This window comes from Etheostoma cragini, chromosome 18 (assembly GCF_013103735.1).
Source record: "Etheostoma cragini isolate CJK2018 chromosome 18, CSU_Ecrag_1.0, whole genome shotgun sequence".
Classification (NCBI taxonomy): Eukaryota; Metazoa; Chordata; class Actinopteri; order Perciformes; family Percidae; genus Etheostoma; species Etheostoma cragini.
In genome coordinates this window covers 18,667,262-18,687,244 of record NC_048424.1, presented here as the reverse complement: position 1 = coordinate 18,687,244, position 19,983 = coordinate 18,667,262, and the positions used below count along the sequence as shown (strand labels likewise).

Below are 19,983 nucleotides of genomic sequence, written 5' to 3'. Positions count from 1 at the left end.
AAAACACGTTGTTTTCATGTTTCCAGCAGTGGCAGGACCCGTGGCTGATGATAGGGGTGGTGGGGGTGGTGGGGGTGGTGGTGCCGGCGGGCAGAGGAGAGGGACAGAGATGAGGGTAGAACCTGCGGGAAGCAGAACTTCCCTTAAAACACTTTGCCACTTGATAAAAACTGAGCCAAAAACAAATGGTGTTGATAACACTACAACAATAGAAGAAGTAGGCATGCTATGAATGCATTAGTTTGGCTAACTGCGCGGTTGTAGGGTGGGCTGGCCTGGGCCAAAATGCCAGGGCCGATTTTTGTTCCCAGTCCGTTTCTGTTAACAATATAATTGTCTCTTTCAGTCAAATAAAAAAAAAAATATATATATATATATATATATATATATGTATTACAATTTTTAAATAGATTAAAGTTTAGAATAAATCCAAGGATGCTTTTGGTTATAACACTGTTATGTGACCCAGTTAATGTAACGTTTTTCCCAACGAGGCGACACCAGCAAGTTTACTTTCTCAGGCTTGAGACCAGTTTGAGACGTCTACAGCCCACGATGTTTGGAGTTGCTTTGCCAACAAGTGACAGCCGCCGCTAGCATAGCTTTAGCTCAGCGGCCCGACCAGTGAACTACGGTGGCCGACAGTGGCAAACGCCCTGCAACTTAAGAAAACGCATGCAAATAGACAAAACACAAGCAAATTAAGCAAACACCGTCATTAATTTGACGACACATGCGCAGCATTCACCAAACATGCTGCAAATACACACAACACAACCAAATACATAAATACGCTGCAAATGTAGAAACAAGCACACAAACCCTGAAAAAACGAAGCGATGCAAAACGAAAAGCAGAACCAAACAAAAAATCCAGATCCAGATTACGGAACTTCTCCAGGCCTCTAGAGAGAGCGCTAAGTGGAACAGCTTGATTTTCGACCACTGTAATAACCACTTATATGTAATAATACCCCTTAGGACTTAAGGACTAATGTTAGCAAACGATTGCAGTTAAACAAAGAAACTGCAAAAATGGAAAGAAATTACGATAAAACCATTTTGTTATAATTGTTAAAGCCCTATTTACGAGTGTATTGCATACAGACCACTGTAAGAAGATGAAGATTTAATGGCAAACCTGCCACATCGTGTTGCTAACATTAGAGGCAGAGCAGACTGTAGGACCTGCAACGTGGAGAGGTGACCTTGTGTGCTTTCATGTGAGGGAATATTAATAGGCTTTAGACGGACAATGTTTATTAGCTCTACAGCTCAGATGTGTGTTATTCTAATTTATTTTAAGCTATTCTTTTTCATTTCATTCTTTGATGTGCGACTTGAGTCTGTTCTGTCATCTCTGAGCAGTAACAGTGATGGATTCGTTCATTTTCTTTTGGCCCTACTGCAGGTAATGATAACATTTATCCACGGGGGAAATGATATTAAGCCATCCATATTGTTTAGCGAGAGGGATCCTGAGCACATGTAAGCTCTGAGATTCCCAAAAGTGTGTACATGTGTGTGAGTGTGTGTGTGTGTGTGTACTATGTTCTAGCATGTGTTTCCGGACTATGGTAGCAGCAGGGAGAGATAGATATGGAATCAGACATTATCAGTGGAAAATAGAGGTACACATCACAGAGCATGGCATCGCCATGGCAGCGTTCCAGGTCAGGCATTATGGGAGAGTGAGTGCATGAACGAGCCATTGGGTCATCTATTGGGAGATAGGTGGACAACGAGAAGTCTGTTTTGGCAAGAGACGGCCCGATACTATTTTTTCTTCCCGATACTGATTCTGATACCTGAACATGCGCATCGGCCAATACGAGTACTGATCAAATCCCAGTGTGTCATATATTTAATTTTTTTCATATATGATTTCTATATTTGGATATGTGTGGCTCAGGTTAAACTCTTTGTGAAACATGAACAAAAACAAACAATGAACGCCACAGAACTTTCTTTTATCGTCCAGTTTGACAGTCAGTCACAACGGAACATAAATTAACTATGATTTTCATGTTAATGGCAGGGTCTGCTGATCGCGTGTGGGAACAGAATTGTGTGCTCACGCACAAGGGTTTCACAGCAAATGATGTAGAAGACAGTATTGACATAGATTGTTCAGTATCACCATTTTATGTGTTTATGCAACTCTCTACAAACATGATAAAAACATAATTTTGTGTGTTGAAAAACAAGATTAGCTGCTTAAACTATAAATTTAAAGGTATGATTTACAGGATGCAATGTATAGACACAAATAATCCCTCTGAGTCATCACTTATGCACCAATGCACACGTTTAACCAACACACACACACACACACACACACACACACACACACATACATACACACACATTCTGCGGAGATGCCAGTGTGTTTATTTGTGCTTGGTGGTCCCTCTCTTCAGTTAGTCTTCATTCAGTCTCTAGCTCGCTCAACAGCTGCTGCTCCTGGTCTGTCTCCCTCTATCCCTCTCTCTCTCTCTTTCTCTCTCTCTCTCTCTCTCTCTCTCTCTCTCAACTTTAAACACTGTTTACATATTATACCTTTAAGTAAAGATAAGATAGCAGGGCTACCACAAAGTAGCCTGCAATGCTCCTGTTAAAAAGTTTTTTGACATTTGCTTAATAAGATGAAGTGATCTTTCCAGCAAACATGCATTTTAATCGCTAGCATCAAGATATACACAATAGCACAGTAATACAGTAAAACCTTCAAAATCAAACTTTCATGATAGTGGTGTAGTTACACAGTGTGGCTAACGGTAGACACATGGCTACTATGTCAACAGAACAGAAGTTGCTCTTTTTCCTTTGCATTTAAGAAAAAGTAGCCACTCAAGACCTATTCCCTGCCACCAGTTGTAAATATACGTAATCTTTTTCTATTTGAAATCTAGGTTTTGTATTTTAAAAACACAGTTTTCCTTACCACAGATACCCGCAGATATTGCAGAATCAACTCATGCTGAAAAGGATTATTTCTTTCATAATGTAACGTAATACTGCCATGTAGCATTTGTTGATTTCTGCTTTAAATTAAGGCACCAAAACAATGATTATCTAGTTTTTGACTCTGTTTGGAGTTTAGTGTGGACCTTAAAAGTTGATCTATTACTTAAACTCAAGGTCAATTTACTAGCTTTTTCTAGAGCTTTCTACGGTTTCTTGCAGTCTTTCTCTGTACTAAATATGTAACTTTATCTATGTCTTTGACAGTGTTTGGTGTTTTTTGCCCCAACGTCTCCTTCCGGGGAGCGCAGCAATGGTTTTTTTGGGGGGGTTAGCTGCCTGGAAGGCGACGTTGAAGGCAAAAAAACACCATTGAGTGTCCTTGACGTTTGACTTCCGTCGGAATCGTGTATTTTCGCCAATGTCTGTCACTTTCCGCGTCTGGCAAAGCGAGACTATATATAACTAAATAGCAAATGAATAACTGAGTGAAAGTAAATGGTAGTTAATGGTCCAGAGAATATATAAATCTGATTCATATTGCTTTTTGACAGCAGTGTCTCAGTGTCTCTATCAGAGCCAGAAAAGATCCCAACACTGCAAACTGTAGGCGGCCTCGGATCAGTTACACTTCCAAAGGCTTATATTTACAATTTTTTAACTAGTTTTTCGTACATAGATACAATAACAGTGATCCAGTTACATGCAGTCTGCAACTTCCTGAACTGCAACAGAATGTGCATATAGCAAACAAATCTTCGTTGCATTCCAACCCTGACCCTTTGCGACTTCATCACTGGAAGCTTTTAAGCTACAAGATGTCTGTCTAGCTTAGCCGTTATCTAAAGTGCTGGCAGCGCCGGCGGGGCATTTAACACAAATCTGGATCCAACATTACTGTTACCTAACTCTGAAGTTATTTTCGCACCGAACAAGTCATGTGTCGCTAGTTACTGATGAGCTTCTCGTTTGAGGTTATGCTGTTTTCACTGTGTTTTGGAGCCTCATTATTCATCTGTCCTATGATCTTTGCAGTCAGTCACTGTGAAATGGCCTTCATTTAAGTGTGACTTTCCATTTCACGCTATTTCTCTCACTCTTTCCTCCCACTTCCTGTTTTTCTATCCGCTCTTCTTCTCCCCCCGCCCCCTCCCGGCTTTCCCTCCTTTGGTTTTTGGATCAGCAGCAGTGCCAGCTTGCAGTCTTATTATGAAGGCTTTACTGTTCCATTTAGCAGCAGCATGTTTTGGGTTGTGTGTGTGTGTGTGTGTGTGTGTGTGTGTGTGTGTGTGTGTGTATGAGGGTTGGGTGTTGGCCATCTGTTTGACAGAACAGGCCTCGCCACACACTCATCGACACACACCAACACTGTGACATTAGCCTTTATTAAGCCAGCTGTGCCTGTCTGCCTTGCTCTTCCCCAAGTGGACAGAAACTGTCTGGCATTTAGCCTGTCCTTTGATGGCCGACTCCAAAAAGCCATATCAAACAGCCATCACGGCAAATGGGAGCCAAAACAGGACAGAAACATGAGTTAATGAAAATGTTAACAGGCTAATATTTGTAGAAAGCCGCTTCAAGTCCAGACCAGCTCATTTGGGTTGGAATGGTAATTGTGTGCCATCCAGTGAAGGTTTGGTTTTTGTCATCCTCCTATTAATTCTATGTCTGACAATGCTTTTACATGTGGCCGAGACATAAGATGAACCAAAGAAACCCAGATAAGGAGTCTCTCGGTCTCATCTCCGTGTCCCATTTTCTTCCCTCCGCTTTTACATAACAAAGTGTTTCATAACTTGCCAGATTGTGGAGGAGCCGCAGTGGCTTTCTACGCCCCTCCCTCCCGTTATGAACATCTCTCCTGCATCACTTCCCTGACACCTTTTCTCCCTCAACTTTTTCTTTGCCACGTCGTTCCGCCCCTCTGTCCACGTGCCTCCTCCTGCTCCACAGGGTCCCGGGTGGATGAGCTGAGGCAGGGCCATACGGGGGCAGGAGGATAGAAAGCCACGTCGCATATGTGCAGAAAGTAACTGTTTCGTCCTGGCAGCGTCATGCCATCTCTCCCTGTCCTGAGGGGGACACCCTGCCTCAGATCAGTATGGCTCCTCCTGAGCAGAAGGTCAGATAGGGACCTGGATCGGGGGGGGGGGCTGTCACACTCCCTCTAACACTTCCTCTGTCACACTCATTTTACTTTTCACTCTTCTGTCCCTCCTCATCTCTTTGCTCGTTTCCTCTCTCTCTGTCTCTCTCCCTCTTGCTGTTCTGTCTGTTAACTCCTCACCGCAGTCGGATCACTTTGCTACTGCAGCAGAATTTACATGGGTGGGACCTCATTGCGGAGCTGCCGTTTTGCAACCCGAACCGAGTCTCACTGTCTAACCTTGTCTTATTTATGAGCTCTAAGTATATATTTTTCAGTAGTTTTTCTGACATTTTTCTCTTTGCTATCTTATTTTTGTTTTTATCATATTATTTTGAGTATATTATCTTGTTTTTCCTCTGTGGGCATGTCCCTGTAACTAACTGCTTGCAACAGATTCATTTCCTAATTTAAGATTAATAAAGTCCATCTATCCATCTATCTATCTATCTATCTATCTATCTATCCTCTTTCTCAATGTTATTGTGTCCTCTCCCATTAGGATTCATGGCTTTGGCCCCCCTCCCATCCGTCGTGACGTCCAGACAGGTCGTGCGTGTCGGGGCAGTTACTCTCAAGCGAGGCTCTGTCGGCGTCCTCATCTTTTTTCTCCGCCTGTATGATGAGACGAGTCTGCTGCGCACCCGGACAGGGACACAGTGTAGAACAGTCTCGTTGCGCCTGAAACAAAAGGACACGTGCCTCTGACTGCTTGCCGCGTGAAACTGCAGCAGTGGAGCAAAAATAACTTATTTTAGGTTTAAACCTTTATTTTTTAAAGCTTATTAAACTTGACTTCCTCCTGAAAAAGCGCACTACTTATCATTATTTAGTCATGCATTTGTCAGTTCAAATAGCATCTTGAAAAAAATTGATGACTGGTTGCTCTGTGTATTCAATAGTAGATCAAAAATGGGACTGCTCAGGGAAACGCCGGCATAAGAAACAAGAAGGTGAAATAGAAGAAAAAACAATAACAATGAAAAAGAAGGAAACATTAAAAAGCCTTCATTGTAGTGGCTTGATTGTAATATAATAAACAAGAACACTCGAAGAGTGCAGCCCTCTGTAAAGACATGCCCTATCTCATAATGGTAATGCGGAGTCTATTTCCCAAGTCTGAAACATTTTTCCGATTATTCATGAATGCAGCACAAACACCCTATCTCTCAATGTTAACAAATCTATCCATCCATCTTTGTCCGCACAAAAGTTAACAAAAGTGAAATATAATCTGTGTTTTGGCCTCGTGATTCGGATCCACTCCAAAATGAGGGGTTGACCCATGGCCCATGCTACACCCTTCCACCCAGTCCCATGAAAATGGTGCCAGTAGATTTTCCACCTGGACTTCATTTTGGTGATTTTTTCTCACATAGGACAATACAAGACAGTATAGGACAAGGACTAGACATACAAACAAAACAGCAAATGTAAACACATGGGTAGCTACCAGTGTGTAAATACAGTAAGGAAGCAAATAGATCAGACAAAGTGCTAGTGCATTTAGTGACCCTGAGGAGGAGGACGCAGCTATGTAAGCAGAGCAAGGATTGTTGATGAGTCGCTAGTCACAGCCTGCGGGTAAGCACTATTTGAAAAATAAGGGGATTTAGATCTGATTTAACTTTCTAGCCTTCTGCCTGATGGTAGAGGGTTATAAAGGGAATAACCAGGCTGTGGTGAATCTTTGATTATTTCAGTCCAGTTTTGACGGGTGTTAATGTCACAGATCTTAGGGAGGTCCAGCGCAATTATTCTTGACGCTGCCCTAACTACCCTGTTCAGTAAAGACTTATCATCCGCCGCACAGTGATGGAGAACAGTAAGAGGGCTCTCTATCACAGCCCTGTAGAAGTGGAGCATCCCAGCTGTGGACACTTTAAATTTCCTGAGTCGCTGGTGAGCTTTTACACCAATATGGCTGACATTCTCGCAGCATTCACTGAATATTAGGTACCACAAAGGTCAATACCATCTCTCTTTTTCCAGTGACTCCTCTTTCTTCTGTCTTACGTAAAAGATGTAGAATTTATAGTTTATATAGATGTAGTCTCGCATTCCTCCACATCGTTGCGGAGGAGGGTCTATATAGTCCACACGGCATTCCGGGATGGGAAAAAAAAACATGCTCTGGTGTATTGGCATTTCTTTAAACCAATCACAATCATCATGGGAGGCGCTAAGCAACGGTGTCGCTGCAAAATAGCCTCGGGAAGTAACTTGTTTTGGTGGAAAATGTGCCTTATGCTTTAAAGTGGTTTTAGTTCTGCAACACAAAACTCAGATTGGACAGATAGTCTAGCTAGCTGTCTGGATTTACCCTGCAGAGATCTGAGGAGCAGATGGTAACTGGTAACTAACATTCTGCCAATATGAGGGACATTTCTGGCGGCACCGGAGCGATCTTGCAAATGAAACATCGTTGATATAGACTAATATACACGCAACCGTGAGTTTTAAGTGAGATCAGCAACAAAACTGCACACAATAAACTACAAGACATTTCCCTTTAAATAACATAACAGAACAGAATATCTTTCCCAGTTTGTTCCAATTCCCTGATAAAAGCTGTTACTGCCAACCACAGGTCCTCAGAGAGCAGCCTCGCTCAGCTTATATTACCCATCGGCTAAGAGTTTTTAGCATAGAGGTCAAGTTGAAGGTTACATCTACTGAATCAGCCGGCTTTTTGCGGCCACCCACAGGGTTCACGGTGTGCAGTAGCGGAGGAGCTAAAGCAGGGGCTCGGTGGTCATCTACATAGTTACTGCATTAGCCTCTGAACCTGAGTACATGCAGTGATGACAGGGATGGCTTGGACTGCCAGCACGCGGAGGGGCTTTAAGTTTGAGCAGATGCTGAGATCAGAGCTGCTCTACAGTATTTAAATTAATGATATACAGTAGAGTCGTAGGGATGTAGACTTTGATCGCACACAAACAGATTAAAGTTGAGAATAATCTACTTTTGCAAAATCCTTTTACATGTGCAAAAGGGCAAAAAAAAAGTTTTATCTTTACCTTTTTCACTGTAACTCTCTGATAGTTTTTACATGGTTTAGGCTTGATTTTACTAACTTAATTCTCCAGTACTGTTCTCTTATTTAACGCTGGTAATGGTTTTGGAGAGTGTAGGACAGTGTATGTTTTTATCATTAGTAAGTGATTTTTTTTTTTAAAGGAGCCATGCTTGTTATTTGCTTTGTGCTTTTTGTGTTTTACTGAATGAAAATACAAGAATCTTGAATAAATGAGGCAAAATCTTATAGACTTGACTTGAATTTAAAATAACATCTCACTGAGACCACATATGCTAACATTCTCAAAAGGACAGTGCTAAAATTCACCAAAAATGGATCACCAAAATTAAATATGATGAGTTGAATTTAATTTGATAGTATCAGAGTGAGAATTTGGGCTGCCAAGAACCACGGGACACAATGATGGTGCCTCTGCAAAATAGCCTCAGGAAGGCACATCCGTGTGCATGTTCTTTTGTGTGAATGAATGGCTCTACCAGCGCCTGGCTGCTGTGTGTCGCTGACCCTGATCTTCCTGCAACTTCCCTGATGTTTATATCTCTTCCACCTTTCTTTTTCCCATCCCAGTTCTTCCCGTACGGCGATGCGTCTAAGTTTGCCCAGCACGCCTTCAGGACCTTCGACAAGAACAGCGATGGCACCATTGACTTCAGAGAGTTCATCTGCGCGCTCTCCATCACATCCCGAGGCAGCTTCGAGCAGAAGCTCAACTGGGCCTTCAACATGTACGACCTGGACGGAGACGGCAAGATCACACGGGTGGAGATGCTGGAGATCATCGAGGTATCACAGCGACCAAGAATGTTGGATTCTTTAAATTGCTTTTGTTGGCATCGTTGCAGTCAAGCATTAACCTGCCTCAATTTTGGAGCATCAGGGCATTTACTGGCAATACTGCTTTGATTTACTGTATATATCATTATTTATAAAAGGAGTTGTTTGGTATACTGGAAAATAAGCAGTTGGGCAAATGATAGGTTGCTACATGCCTTGTGTGCTTTATAACCTGCTGAGTCACTAGATGATTTATTTTTATTTTTGTACTTAGCAAAAGGTTATACATCAGCGGGCTGAGCCTGCAGGGCAAGACACAAATTATTCATAAACACAAAATATACAAAACAAGCATCAAAAAGCATTTAGACCTGACTAATCTGGAATAAAGGGCACTTTGTCTCCATTTTGTTGATAATGTTCAAGGCAGAGCGTTAAAGCGCCCATATTATGCTCATTTTCAGGTTCATGATTGTATTTTGAGGTTGTACCAGAATAAGTTTACATGGTTTCATTTTCAAAAAACACCATGTTTTTGTTGTACTGTACATTGCTGCGGATCCTGTTTTCACCCTGTGTGTTTGGGTCTCTGTTTAAGCTACAGAGTGAGACATCTCACTTCTATACTATCTTTGTTGGGAGTTGCACATGCTCAGTAGCTAGATAAGATCCCATCAGTTAGATAACTCTTTCTCCAACTTTGGGCAGTCCAAGGCAGGATTAGCTGGGAGACTTCTTCTAAACGAGAGCCACTTGTGGAAAACCTGCAGAACAGGGACAGGAAGTAGTCTTTTGGAGATTATGGTGAACTAGTGTGTGTTTGGGCAGTGTATTGCTATTGAGAACGAGCTAGTATACCAGCGCTAGCATGCTACGGTTAGCCACCTTGTCTCAGGTAGTAATGTAGAAAGCCAAGCAGATTTTTAGCAGCTCACCTGGAAAGTGAAGACAGAGGACATTCAGAAACTGTATCTCACTCAGAGCAGCATGGATAGTTTTTTCCCAAGTTTGTATGCGTGCGGAAGCATCAGAGACACAAAATAACTTTTTTTTTTATTATTTAATTTAAATTGATTTTAAATTTGTTTATTAGTCCCCAATGGGGAAATTACAATTTACACTCTGTGTACACACTTTGTTAGTACTCACACACAGGCCTGAAATACACACACATGCTCAGGACCTATACATGCACTAACGGAGAGATGTCGGAGTGAGTAGGCTGCAAGCTGAACCAGCGCCCTGAGTTGTTGGGGGGGTACAGTGCCTTGCTCAAGAGCACCTGGCAGTGCCCAGGAGGTGAACTGGCATCTCTCCAGCCATCAATCCACACTCTGTACTTTTTGGTCCATATGGGGACTTGAACCAGTTTTCATAATATGGGCACTTTAAACAAGCTCAATTTTAGGGTTAGGAATCATCAGAGGCCTTACAATACGCTATTACTGCAATTGAAACATATTGCAATATTCTGCCTTTTGTCCCACTTCAAATTTTACCCAATTTCAAATGATGCCCCCAAAATGGAAACTTTTAACTTTTAACTCTTATCTGTTTAATCTAAAAAGATAAATTTATCTGTCTGTTCATCTCACTTCAATTTAATCGCTGCAAAATAGGATTGTCAAGTAGACAAACTGACCAACACATATAATAAACAATATATATTTGGCGGTTTATATAGTCCTGCCACGGAAAATACTCTGCTGTATTGATATTTTCCACCACCCATATTTAATTCTCTATCAACATTGTTTTTAGTCACTCACACATGCCGCTAAAATCCCCATATTTATTATGTGAGATGGGTAAACATAGGCTACAAAGCAATATCTACAAATGATTTTAATCAAAACCTTGGGTCCTATGATGATTTTACAGACTAATATCCATACATGCAGAAAGATGTACAGTAAATCAACTTTAACTGATCTGTACATAGAATAAATATAGAAATATGTTCTCCATTCATGTGTGGATGTGTGCAGAGACTAATCTTTCACATTCTGTTCTTTCGTGTGGGAGGACACGTCAATAAAAAAACAACGGCTAATAGCCCAGGCTGTGGTGATGGTGCGTCTCTGATATTATTTGGACATCACATCACATCATCTGTGCAAATACAAGGCATGGATAGACGCTATAGAGCAGCTGACAGGTGATCCAGCTGCGCTCCGACAGGAACACGTTTTCTCTCTGTGTCTCTTGAGAATAGATAAAGTGAAGGAAACATGGAGCCCTTAAGGCAGTGTTGTTCTTGTGCTTGTTTAGGACCACTTTCCAATAAAAATAAACTCACAGACCACCTAACTGCTTAAATATCCTCAAGAAAACACTAGGCCCTCCTACTTCAACCGTATATTACAGATTACAGCCAAATTGTTTAATTAATAAAAACTTAAGAGGTGTCAGTGTCGCAAAATGATCGGCTTCATTGCTGAACACAGAAAAAACAACCAATTCAAATAACAATAAGGGTTTCCGCCAGATAAATTGTTCATCCCGTCTTTTTTTTTGACGTGACAGTCACAGACTAATGGCAGCATTAATGTAGAGCCCTGTGGTTTCTGTGATAGCAGAATCATGGATGGAAACGCAAAATTAAAAAAAGAAAGATATAAGACAGACTCCATAGGGGTTCTACATTAGGTCAGTGCTAAAAGCTAACTGGAGATTGGAAACATGACTACTACGTTTCAAACCAAGCAACCACCTTAACTGTACTTTAAAAAAAAAATTAAAGCGCCCATATTATGCTCATTTTCAGGTTCATAATTGTATTTTGAGGTTGTACCAGAATAGGTTTACATGGTTTCATTTTCAAAAAACACCATATTTTTGTTGTACTGAACATTGCTGCAGATCCTGTTTTCACCCTGTGTGTTTGGGTCTCTGTTTAAGCTACAGAGTGAGACATCTCACTTCTATACTATCTTTGGTGGGAGTTGCACATGCGTAGTAGCTAGGTAAGATCACATCAGTTAGATAACTCCTTCTCCAACTTTGGTCCACCAAGGCAGGATTAGCTGGGAGACTTCTTCTAGACGAGGGACACTTGTGGAATACCTGCAGAACAGGGACAGGAAGTAGTTCTTTTGGAGATTATGGTGAACTAGCAGTGTTTTGCCATCGAGAACGAGCTAGCGTGCTAGCGCTAGCATGCTACAGTTAGCCACCTCATCTCGGGCTAGTTACGTAGAAAGCTTTGCAGCTCACCCGGAGACTAAAGCCAGTACACATTCAGAAACCTGTATCTCACTCAAAACAGCATGGATAGTTTTTTTCCAATTTGTAAGTCTGGAAAAACCAGAGACGCAAAATAACCCCCCAAATCCCAGAAATTTGATTTGTTTTTCATAATACGGGCACTTTAAAATACATTAGATAGAATTACTAGTGGCTCAGGCCCTTGTTGGCCCCCAGGTTTGCGAGACACCGGGAGAAACCCTGATTATATTTGAATTTACATATAAGTTTATTTAATATTAAAAACAACCTTAATCTGCTCCTTGCTATAAGGATTTGAAGTGGCTTGCAGAGAGTTTGAAAAATGCTGTTTGAAATTTCAAACTTAGAACAAGATAGTTCACCAAATCTACTTACGGACAACTCTTTGAGGTTCTTCGTTAAAGGACATTAAGAAAAAAACTCCGCTGCTCTCCCCCCATGCAGGCGATCTACAAGATGGTGGGCACGGTGATCATGATGAAAATGAACGAGGACGGCCTGACGCCCGAGCAGAGGGTGGACAAGATCTTCTCCAAGATGGATAAGAACAACGACGACCAGATCTCGCTGGACGAGTTCAAAGAGGCGGCCAAGAGCGACCCGTCCATCGTACTACTGCTGCAGTGTGATCTCCAGAAATAGGCTCCGCCAGCCGCCACGGACTGCTCAGAAAGAATTTCATGTTCCATTCAGTTTGCAGCTATTTCCACTGAAAAAATACATATATATATATGCTTGGGACTACCTTTCAATGGATCTGCTTCTTGTGTTTGAAACACTCGTGTGCATGAGAATGTGATTTGCTATAAAAAAAAAAAGATCTATACACATACATACATACACACATGCATACACAGTGCAATACAGACACACTCACAATACACACACTACATATAACACCTCGCACAAATAATATATTATAGATATATAAATATGAATATATATTTAAATTATTTAAAGATCAACTGCCAAAATGTGAAGTGTGCAAAGTATTTTCCATACAGTTTCATTCCACTGGAGCTTGCGCATCGGGGATGTGCTACGTTGAATTTGTCGCTACTCTATTTATTGTTACGAGTTTACTGACGCTAGCTGTACGTGTTTCTGAGTAATGTCGACGGAACCAAACTCCCACGATAATGTACCTGCCTCCAATAAGACACTCCATCGAATATTAGCTCTAGAAGAGATGGATTAGCGTTTGTCCAACTTTTCCTCCTGAAACATGCTTGTACTATCAGTAAAATAAAATAAAAAAAGTAAATGTAGTTAATTTGCATGCCTTTAGGTTCTGCCTTAAAAAAAAAAAAATCTCATTTATCATCCTGTAATAGAAGACAGAAAAAGCCTTATTGAAGAAGCGTGGTGACACTTGAGAGAAGGCCTGAGAAAAGACGTTTACTAAACAGTGAGAAAGAAATCACTTCGCAGTAGGTTCTCCTACAAGTATTGTCCTATGGGATGTCTTTTCTGTGCTCAGTCGAGGCGTTCCCTTTTGACTGCTATAACTGTGGGAGCATGTTTCCTTGTAGATTAGCTGTTCTATATGTTGCTAAGAGCTAAAAGCCTGCCCCTGTGCATTTAAACACACTATCTCAATACGTATAAGCAGATGTTGAATGTGAAGGAATCTCACATTCTGAACCAGGATCAGAGAGTTAAAATTAAAAAAGAGCTGAATTAATAGACTCGTGAAGCAAATGGACTGGAGGAATCCAAACTGTGCGTGAGTGAAGCTTCCCTCAGATGGAGTTACAATAAATAAGAAGAAAGAACTAAGTATTAATCTATAGTTGGAGAGCATTGTCATCAAACTTACTTATAACCTCTTTTATTAACCATCACATCCACTTTTTTCTCCAATTAGCCTGCAGGTTGCATATCAAAGTGTTTTAAATTTTATTTTTTAGAGCGTTTAAGTAGAGAAGAAACAAGGCCAATGCAGCATTTGAGATTTCTGTAGTAGTTTGTCTTTTTCAGTGGAAGTAAATGAGTGCTGAAGTAGTGAGAGGTGCAGTGAATGGTTTTTCATTTTACACTAACTAGTAGAGGACAGCCCTTACTATAAAAGCCATGCGTTTAGTAAGTTGGACAAATTCACCTTCCCTAACCCTTAAAGTATTTCTCTCTTACCAATAAGTCAATCTTTTTGTACTTTTTTACTCCCTTCTCTCACACATTGTACACGTATGGATGCATTCTAAATGTAGAGAAGTTCAGTGAAGTGTGTTGCGTCCTACAAATGATTCGGAAAATAACCTGTAAGCCCACTTAAACAAGTTTACCTGGTCCGGTCTGAAAGCACCGCAGACACGACGTGTTAACCTACAGTACATTAATGCTACCAGTGTTTAAATGGAGGCTCAAGGACATGCGATACGTCACGATATGGCAATAAAGATCTAACATCCATCGTCATCTCTCAGCAGTGTGGCTCGTCCCCCGTCACTTTGTAATCTGAACTTCTTTACATGAACATCTTTGGCCAAGACAATGTTTCTAATTCCAGCTCTGTTATTACTATCATTGCTATCGAGATACCAAATGTAAGCAAAGGCATACGTGTACAAGGATTCTTTTGTAGCATGTATTGTGTCCCTGACGACATGGCTGCACTACTCCCTGTCTTGTGATTTAATCTAATAAAAGGAACTCTATGGGCGCTTGTCTGGTCTGTTGACTCAAATTCATTTCTCAAGCATCGTCAGAAGTAGATAATAAGATTCTAGTATTAGTCTAATATCATAGGTGTAATTGTATTTAGGGAAATGAAAACAGGGCCTTTTTTCATAGTTTTTGTGCCTTATTTTAAGATTTTAGTCGCGCTTTCAACGTTTTTGTTGCTTATTTCCTATTGTTATGCTGCTTTTTTTCAACATTTGTCTTGCTTTTTGCAGCATTCTTGCTTTTCTTTGAGGTTTGTGTCACCTTTGGGTTTTTTTTTCCCAAAGTTTTTGGTGCTTTTTGGAGAAGGTTGCACTAGCCTGGAAATCCAGACCCAAATCCAAAAGATTAACTCACTGAGCAAATTCAAATTGAACTCTGGATTTCCAGGGAACTGATGCACTGCTTACTGGAGGACACATTTCTGAAATAGTGCCTGTACAACCTCCAGATGTCACTGTTGTTTAAGTATTGGTAGGGCCAAAATAAACAATGTTTTTATTTTTCCACGGAAACCATTGATTTGTTTTTCCACTAGGTTAACATTTCAAGTAGGAATACAGTAAGTTTGACTCTACAGAAAATCTTTTGAGTGGAAATGACTGAGAAACCCTGCAGTGTTTACCCATGATTCTTTGGCACAATACCACTGATGATTACAAAGGGTTCACTTGGAAGCTTGTGTTACCACTCACATGCAGAGCAAACTCCAAAGTAAAACCCCAGAGATTACATTAAGAATCGGGTGTCTCTCCAACCTGCAAATGCAAACTGTCTGTTGATCCGAATAGGTTCACACAGAGGACAGCACTTCCACTGTATTACATCTGTATGTACAAAGGGAGGAGACAGGAACTTTAAGAAAAGGGACATTTATTTTACAGAAACCATACACTTTAGTGTGAGTACTGATCAACTCAATTTTATACCACACACTGCATGAGTATGGTTAGCTTTAAATTAGGGTAAGATTATAGAAGTATGACGAGTTGCAGAGTTAGTTTGACGGTGAAAGGTTGCATGTTCAGAGATTTCAACATGTTACCCAGGGTGAATACTTTGACCAGTCACCATCTAAATCTAGTTTTTTTGTTGTTGAAGAGTTCACCCCACTGGTTAATCACAAGATCATCAACCAAACATTTGAAATTCAAACTGATGAGTGAACAACTGCTCTCTGCAGTTTAACTTCACACATAGTTGCTGATAGAAATATATAAAAAAAATCCAACTCCTAATTTCAACAAATTCATCAAAAAAAGAAAAGAAATTTTTCAACGACTGTGTCCGTGACACCAGCATAAAACCAAGGAACCTGGGAGGTTTGTACAGACAGACAAAGAAAGCTTTTGAACATAGAGGCGCCAGGTGGAGGGGGGTGAGCGCTACTTTGGAGGGTCTGTGTTGATGCCGTATTTCTCTTTTAGAAGCTTCAGCTGTTCCTCTTTCTTCTTTGTGTCCATCTTCTGGAAAGCCTGCAAAGAGAGTTAATAAACAAAGGGATTAATTTTGGAATACTGCATAAAGACGTGTGTTCATATTTTCTAAAGATGCAAAATCTAAACATATTTTTCTAAATTCCCAAAACCCTATTTTTGATTGACATTCCCAAAAGCTGATCCCACGACAGCCCTCTGACCTGACACTGTAATGCTTGTACATACTCTGTTTGCGTTGTAGTAGAGGACCACCAGGTAACGGTTGCAGACGTTGAAGCCTGACAGATGGTCACAGGCGTTCTTGGCGTCAAAGATGTCTTCATAAACCACATAAGCTGTTCCCCTTGATTCTGGTGTGTTCCCTCTGAGAAGTGACAAAGAGCAAAAATACACAAGAAGTGACTACAAGACCAATATCCTGCAGGTGTTTGTTAAGGGGAAGGTAAGGCGTGCATGACACACAAAAGAAGACTTTTTAATGGAACGAAAGTGGAACCCCTGTCTGCTGAGTTGCTGTGTTTGACCCATACATCAACAATGACATCCTTTCCGTTGGTCTTTATACTACTAGGAGGCAGGGGTGAGGGCTGGGTGTAGACACACGCCAGGCTTCATCCAAGCACTTTACATCTGGCAAGCTAGACTACTCTGCTGCTGCTTAGATGTCACAAAAAAGTGAAAAACACATTTCAAAAGAAAATGTGCCATCAGGATTCTAATTTCTCATTTATGAAGTATCCCATATGCTTTTTAAATTTATTTTTTCATTATTTTAGCTGTTGAAATGACTATAGACGTTGCGATTACACATGAAAAGTGTATTTTTTACATTTTTTTTCAAAACAGCAAAAAACAAAATAACCTCCTTGGGCAGAAGTCATTAAATAAATGAAAATGAAGAGGAAAATGTAAGTAAAATCTAAAAACTTCACACTATCATAACATTCCTTTAACTATTTAATTAATGTACATATCCACACTCCTTATATTTCTTTATTTTTACTTGATATTTATACTATTTGTGCAACTGGAACACAGAATTCCCCCTCTGGAATCAAAGCATTTCTGATTCTCTCCTATGTTTTTATACTGTGAATTGGGCCCCACCCATGGTTGATGGCTGATTGAGTCAGCTGCAACTCTTAACTCCCATCCGATTGCGCCTGTGGTGCACGGTTACCAGATTTTTGCCGTTTACCACTATCTGACACAGGCTTGCCACTGCGGTGCCAGTCGACCACCAGTGTCAGTAGTCACACTCGCTGTCTCTCCCAACGTGAGTGGTAGTGTGTGTCAGTATATAATGTTACATGTCATAAGTCTAAACTCACCACACTCGTTTTCACGTGGAAATCTAGATCTGATGCAGTGTCTGCAATGGTAATTAAGCACTTCCTTTGGCCCTATTGGTTTCATGTAAAAACCTGCAGAAAGCTACAGTGTATTGCCGCTTACGTTCTGATTTGACGTATTGGTCCATATTTCCCAAAGATGTCATACATTTCCTCCGCTGTTATCTTGTAAGGAAGGTTCCTGACGTACAGGATTCTGTTCACCTCAGGGGGTAATCGGATCTGCAACACACAGCAAGAAAAACTGAGTTAAACTATTCTGTTAGATAGTAAGTTTAACCACAGAGAAGTATGCTTAATGAGAAAGAATATGATAAACATAAAAAACACACCTAGCTAGCTAGCTAGCACACGTCCAGTGTTCCTTAATCTAGCTAGCTAATAAAACACTAACTTCAGGAATCTTTAACCTGCACTGCGATAAAGGCTAGTACACTTTTCTTGTTTCTGTGTGAAATTACCATTAATTAAGTTCATATCAATGATTTTAAGTTTTATAGAGGCCACAACTCACCCCTAGTTTAGATATGAATGAAGTTAATGTTACTGTGTTAAAGGACCATTCTCGTTACCAAACCTAGCTAGCTAAGGTTAGCACATCGAGGCACCGATATTAAAATGTTTATAGCGTCCGTGTTGTCACATTTCCGAAACTAAATTTCAAACCGCAAATGTCCCGAACAAGTAACGTCGAGACATAGCAAACTAACAAATGTGTAGCTAAAAAAGCAAGAATGCAGCAAGTTTCAACGTAGGTAGCTATTGTGATTGTTTTCAATGCGTTAGCATGCTAACCATTCGCTAGCGCTGGGTGACGCTAGCTTCTAGCATTACCAAGCTAATAACATTAGTTATAATCATCTGACAGTATGTAGCTACCAACTGTATCGCTCAAACTTACATTAGCACGTTTCGCTGCTTGCATAGCCATGGTGAAATAGTTGTATGTGTATATAAGACCTCTGAACAACAAACGCGTAGTTTCCCAGATAGCTTTCTCTCCACTCTTCCCGTTAAAATGGCAGCGGTAGTTGGCAGCAGTTCATTGGTGATTTAGCGAATGGGTGCAAACACAGCGCGGGCTGCCCATCGTATTTTGTGACTGTAGGGGCGCTGTTGCATCTGGGCAGATTGAGCTTACTCACACAACTTTTTTTAAATTTTTTTTTTTTTATCTATTAACGGACATCAGAAACATTCAGACAACGCAGTTCAACATCAGAGCTTATGGGAAAGAAATTATAACTTATATAAAACAAGAAACAATAATAATAAAAGTAGTACAGGATAACTAAAAGCATGAAAAAGACATTTTTATAATAGTAAAAAAAAAAAAAAAAGAATTATATATTCAGACAACTTTGTTACGACTTGGTTACGCTATCATCATAAACTGCATGCTGTTTATAATCAAGGTGTGTTCAGCGCCGAGAGTTTAAAAATGTGTTTTTTCACATGATGTATGTACATGAGATATAGGCTATATTGCATTTTGATTGACAAGTGTCTAAACGTAAATCTAAATAAGAAACTAGGATATGTGTGTGTGTGTTTATTCTATTGGCCCCTAATAAACATCACAGGATGCGGTTGAAATAAATAATGATAAAACTACTTCATTAACATGAGGCTGTTACCTAATCTACAAAGGCTGTGGGAGGAAATTAACAATAACCAAGTAATAATGTGATTTTTGATGCCAAGTTACAGTAGGTTTACATATTCTGACACCTGTCGGAATATGTGACCCCTTGTGCCTATAAGACCAGATGTTGACCAGAGTGATCATTGTTTTTTGTCCATACACATGAACATAAAATAAGTCACCTGAAATGGCTTGGTTGTTGTGACAGGTGAATTTTGAAATGTTCAAATATATATGAATGTATTTATGGGGAAAATACACAATGAGTTCACAATAACAATCAAATTATGACTTGGTTATTGATAATTTTCTCCCACAGCTATTGTAGATTGGGTAACAGCATCATGCTGCTGATGTAGTTTCATCATTATTTATTTCAACCGCATCCTCATGATTAAGTCTCTGTGATGTTTATCAGGGGCCAACAGAATAAACACACACACACACACACACACACACACACACACACATACACACACACACACACACACACACACATATAACTTAGTATCTTTATTTAGTTTTACGATTAGACACTAGTCAATCCAAATGCAATATAGCCTATATCTCATGTAAATATCATGTGAAAAAACACATTATTAAACTCTCGGTGCTAAACTCACCTTCATTATAAACAGCATGCAGTTTACGCTGATACCGTAACAAAGTCGTAACGAAGTCGTTTGTGTGAGTAAACTCAATCTGCCCAGTGGCAACAGAACCCCTTCA

At 40.3% G+C, this 19,983-nt stretch overlaps 2 protein-coding genes and 1 long non-coding RNA gene across 4 annotated transcripts in view; 1 reads left to right on the top strand and 2 right to left on the bottom strand.

Moving 5' to 3' along the window:
* The window catches only part of vsnl1a (visinin-like 1a), a 37,114-nt gene extending 23,705 nt beyond the window's left edge, over window positions 1–13,409 (top strand). For both annotated transcript variants that reach the window (XM_034900125.1, XM_034900126.1), the window contains 2 exons: window positions 8,720–8,935; window positions 12,599–13,409. In XM_034900125.1, coding sequence (XP_034756016.1) covers window positions 8,720–8,935; window positions 12,599–12,796 — 414 coding nt within the window. In that variant the 3' untranslated portion in view covers window positions 12,797–13,409. The remainder of the gene's footprint in view (window positions 1–8,719; window positions 8,936–12,598) is intronic.
* A 149-nt stretch (window positions 13,410–13,558) lies between these two features.
* LOC117961454 lies at window positions 13,559–14,683 on the bottom strand. Its single transcript, XR_004660404.1, has 2 exons — window positions 13,844–14,683; window positions 13,559–13,785 (listed from the first exon to the last, which is right to left on the bottom strand). It is a non-coding gene; the product is annotated as an uncharacterized LOC117961454 (long non-coding RNA).
* Window positions 14,684–16,064: 1,381 nt separating this feature from the next.
* Window positions 16,065–18,719, bottom strand: sf3b6 (splicing factor 3b, subunit 6). The gene is made up of 4 exons (XM_034900127.1): window positions 18,511–18,719; window positions 17,713–17,831; window positions 16,483–16,621; window positions 16,065–16,293 (listed from the first exon to the last, which is right to left on the bottom strand). The coding sequence occupies exons 1-4, from the start codon at window positions 18,538–18,540 to the stop codon at window positions 16,204–16,206; spliced, it is 378 nt and encodes a 125-aa protein (XP_034756018.1). The 5' UTR covers window positions 18,541–18,719; the 3' UTR covers window positions 16,065–16,203.
* Window positions 18,720–19,983: the final 1,264 nt, after the last annotated feature.

Bases quoted from the DNA above. Each gene is read 5' to 3' on its own strand.
- sf3b6 (XM_034900127.1), bottom strand. From the start codon at position 18,540: ATGGCTATGCAAGCAGCGAAACGTGCTAAT. The intron at 16,622-17,712 runs GTAAGCGGCAAT...GTCACTTCTCAG, and splicing joins CCAATACGTCAAATCAGAAC to AGGGAACACACCAGAATCAA. The intron at 16,294-16,482 runs GTATGTACAAGC...CTCTCTTTGCAG, and splicing joins TCTACTACAACGCAAACAGA to GCTTTCCAGAAGATGGACAC.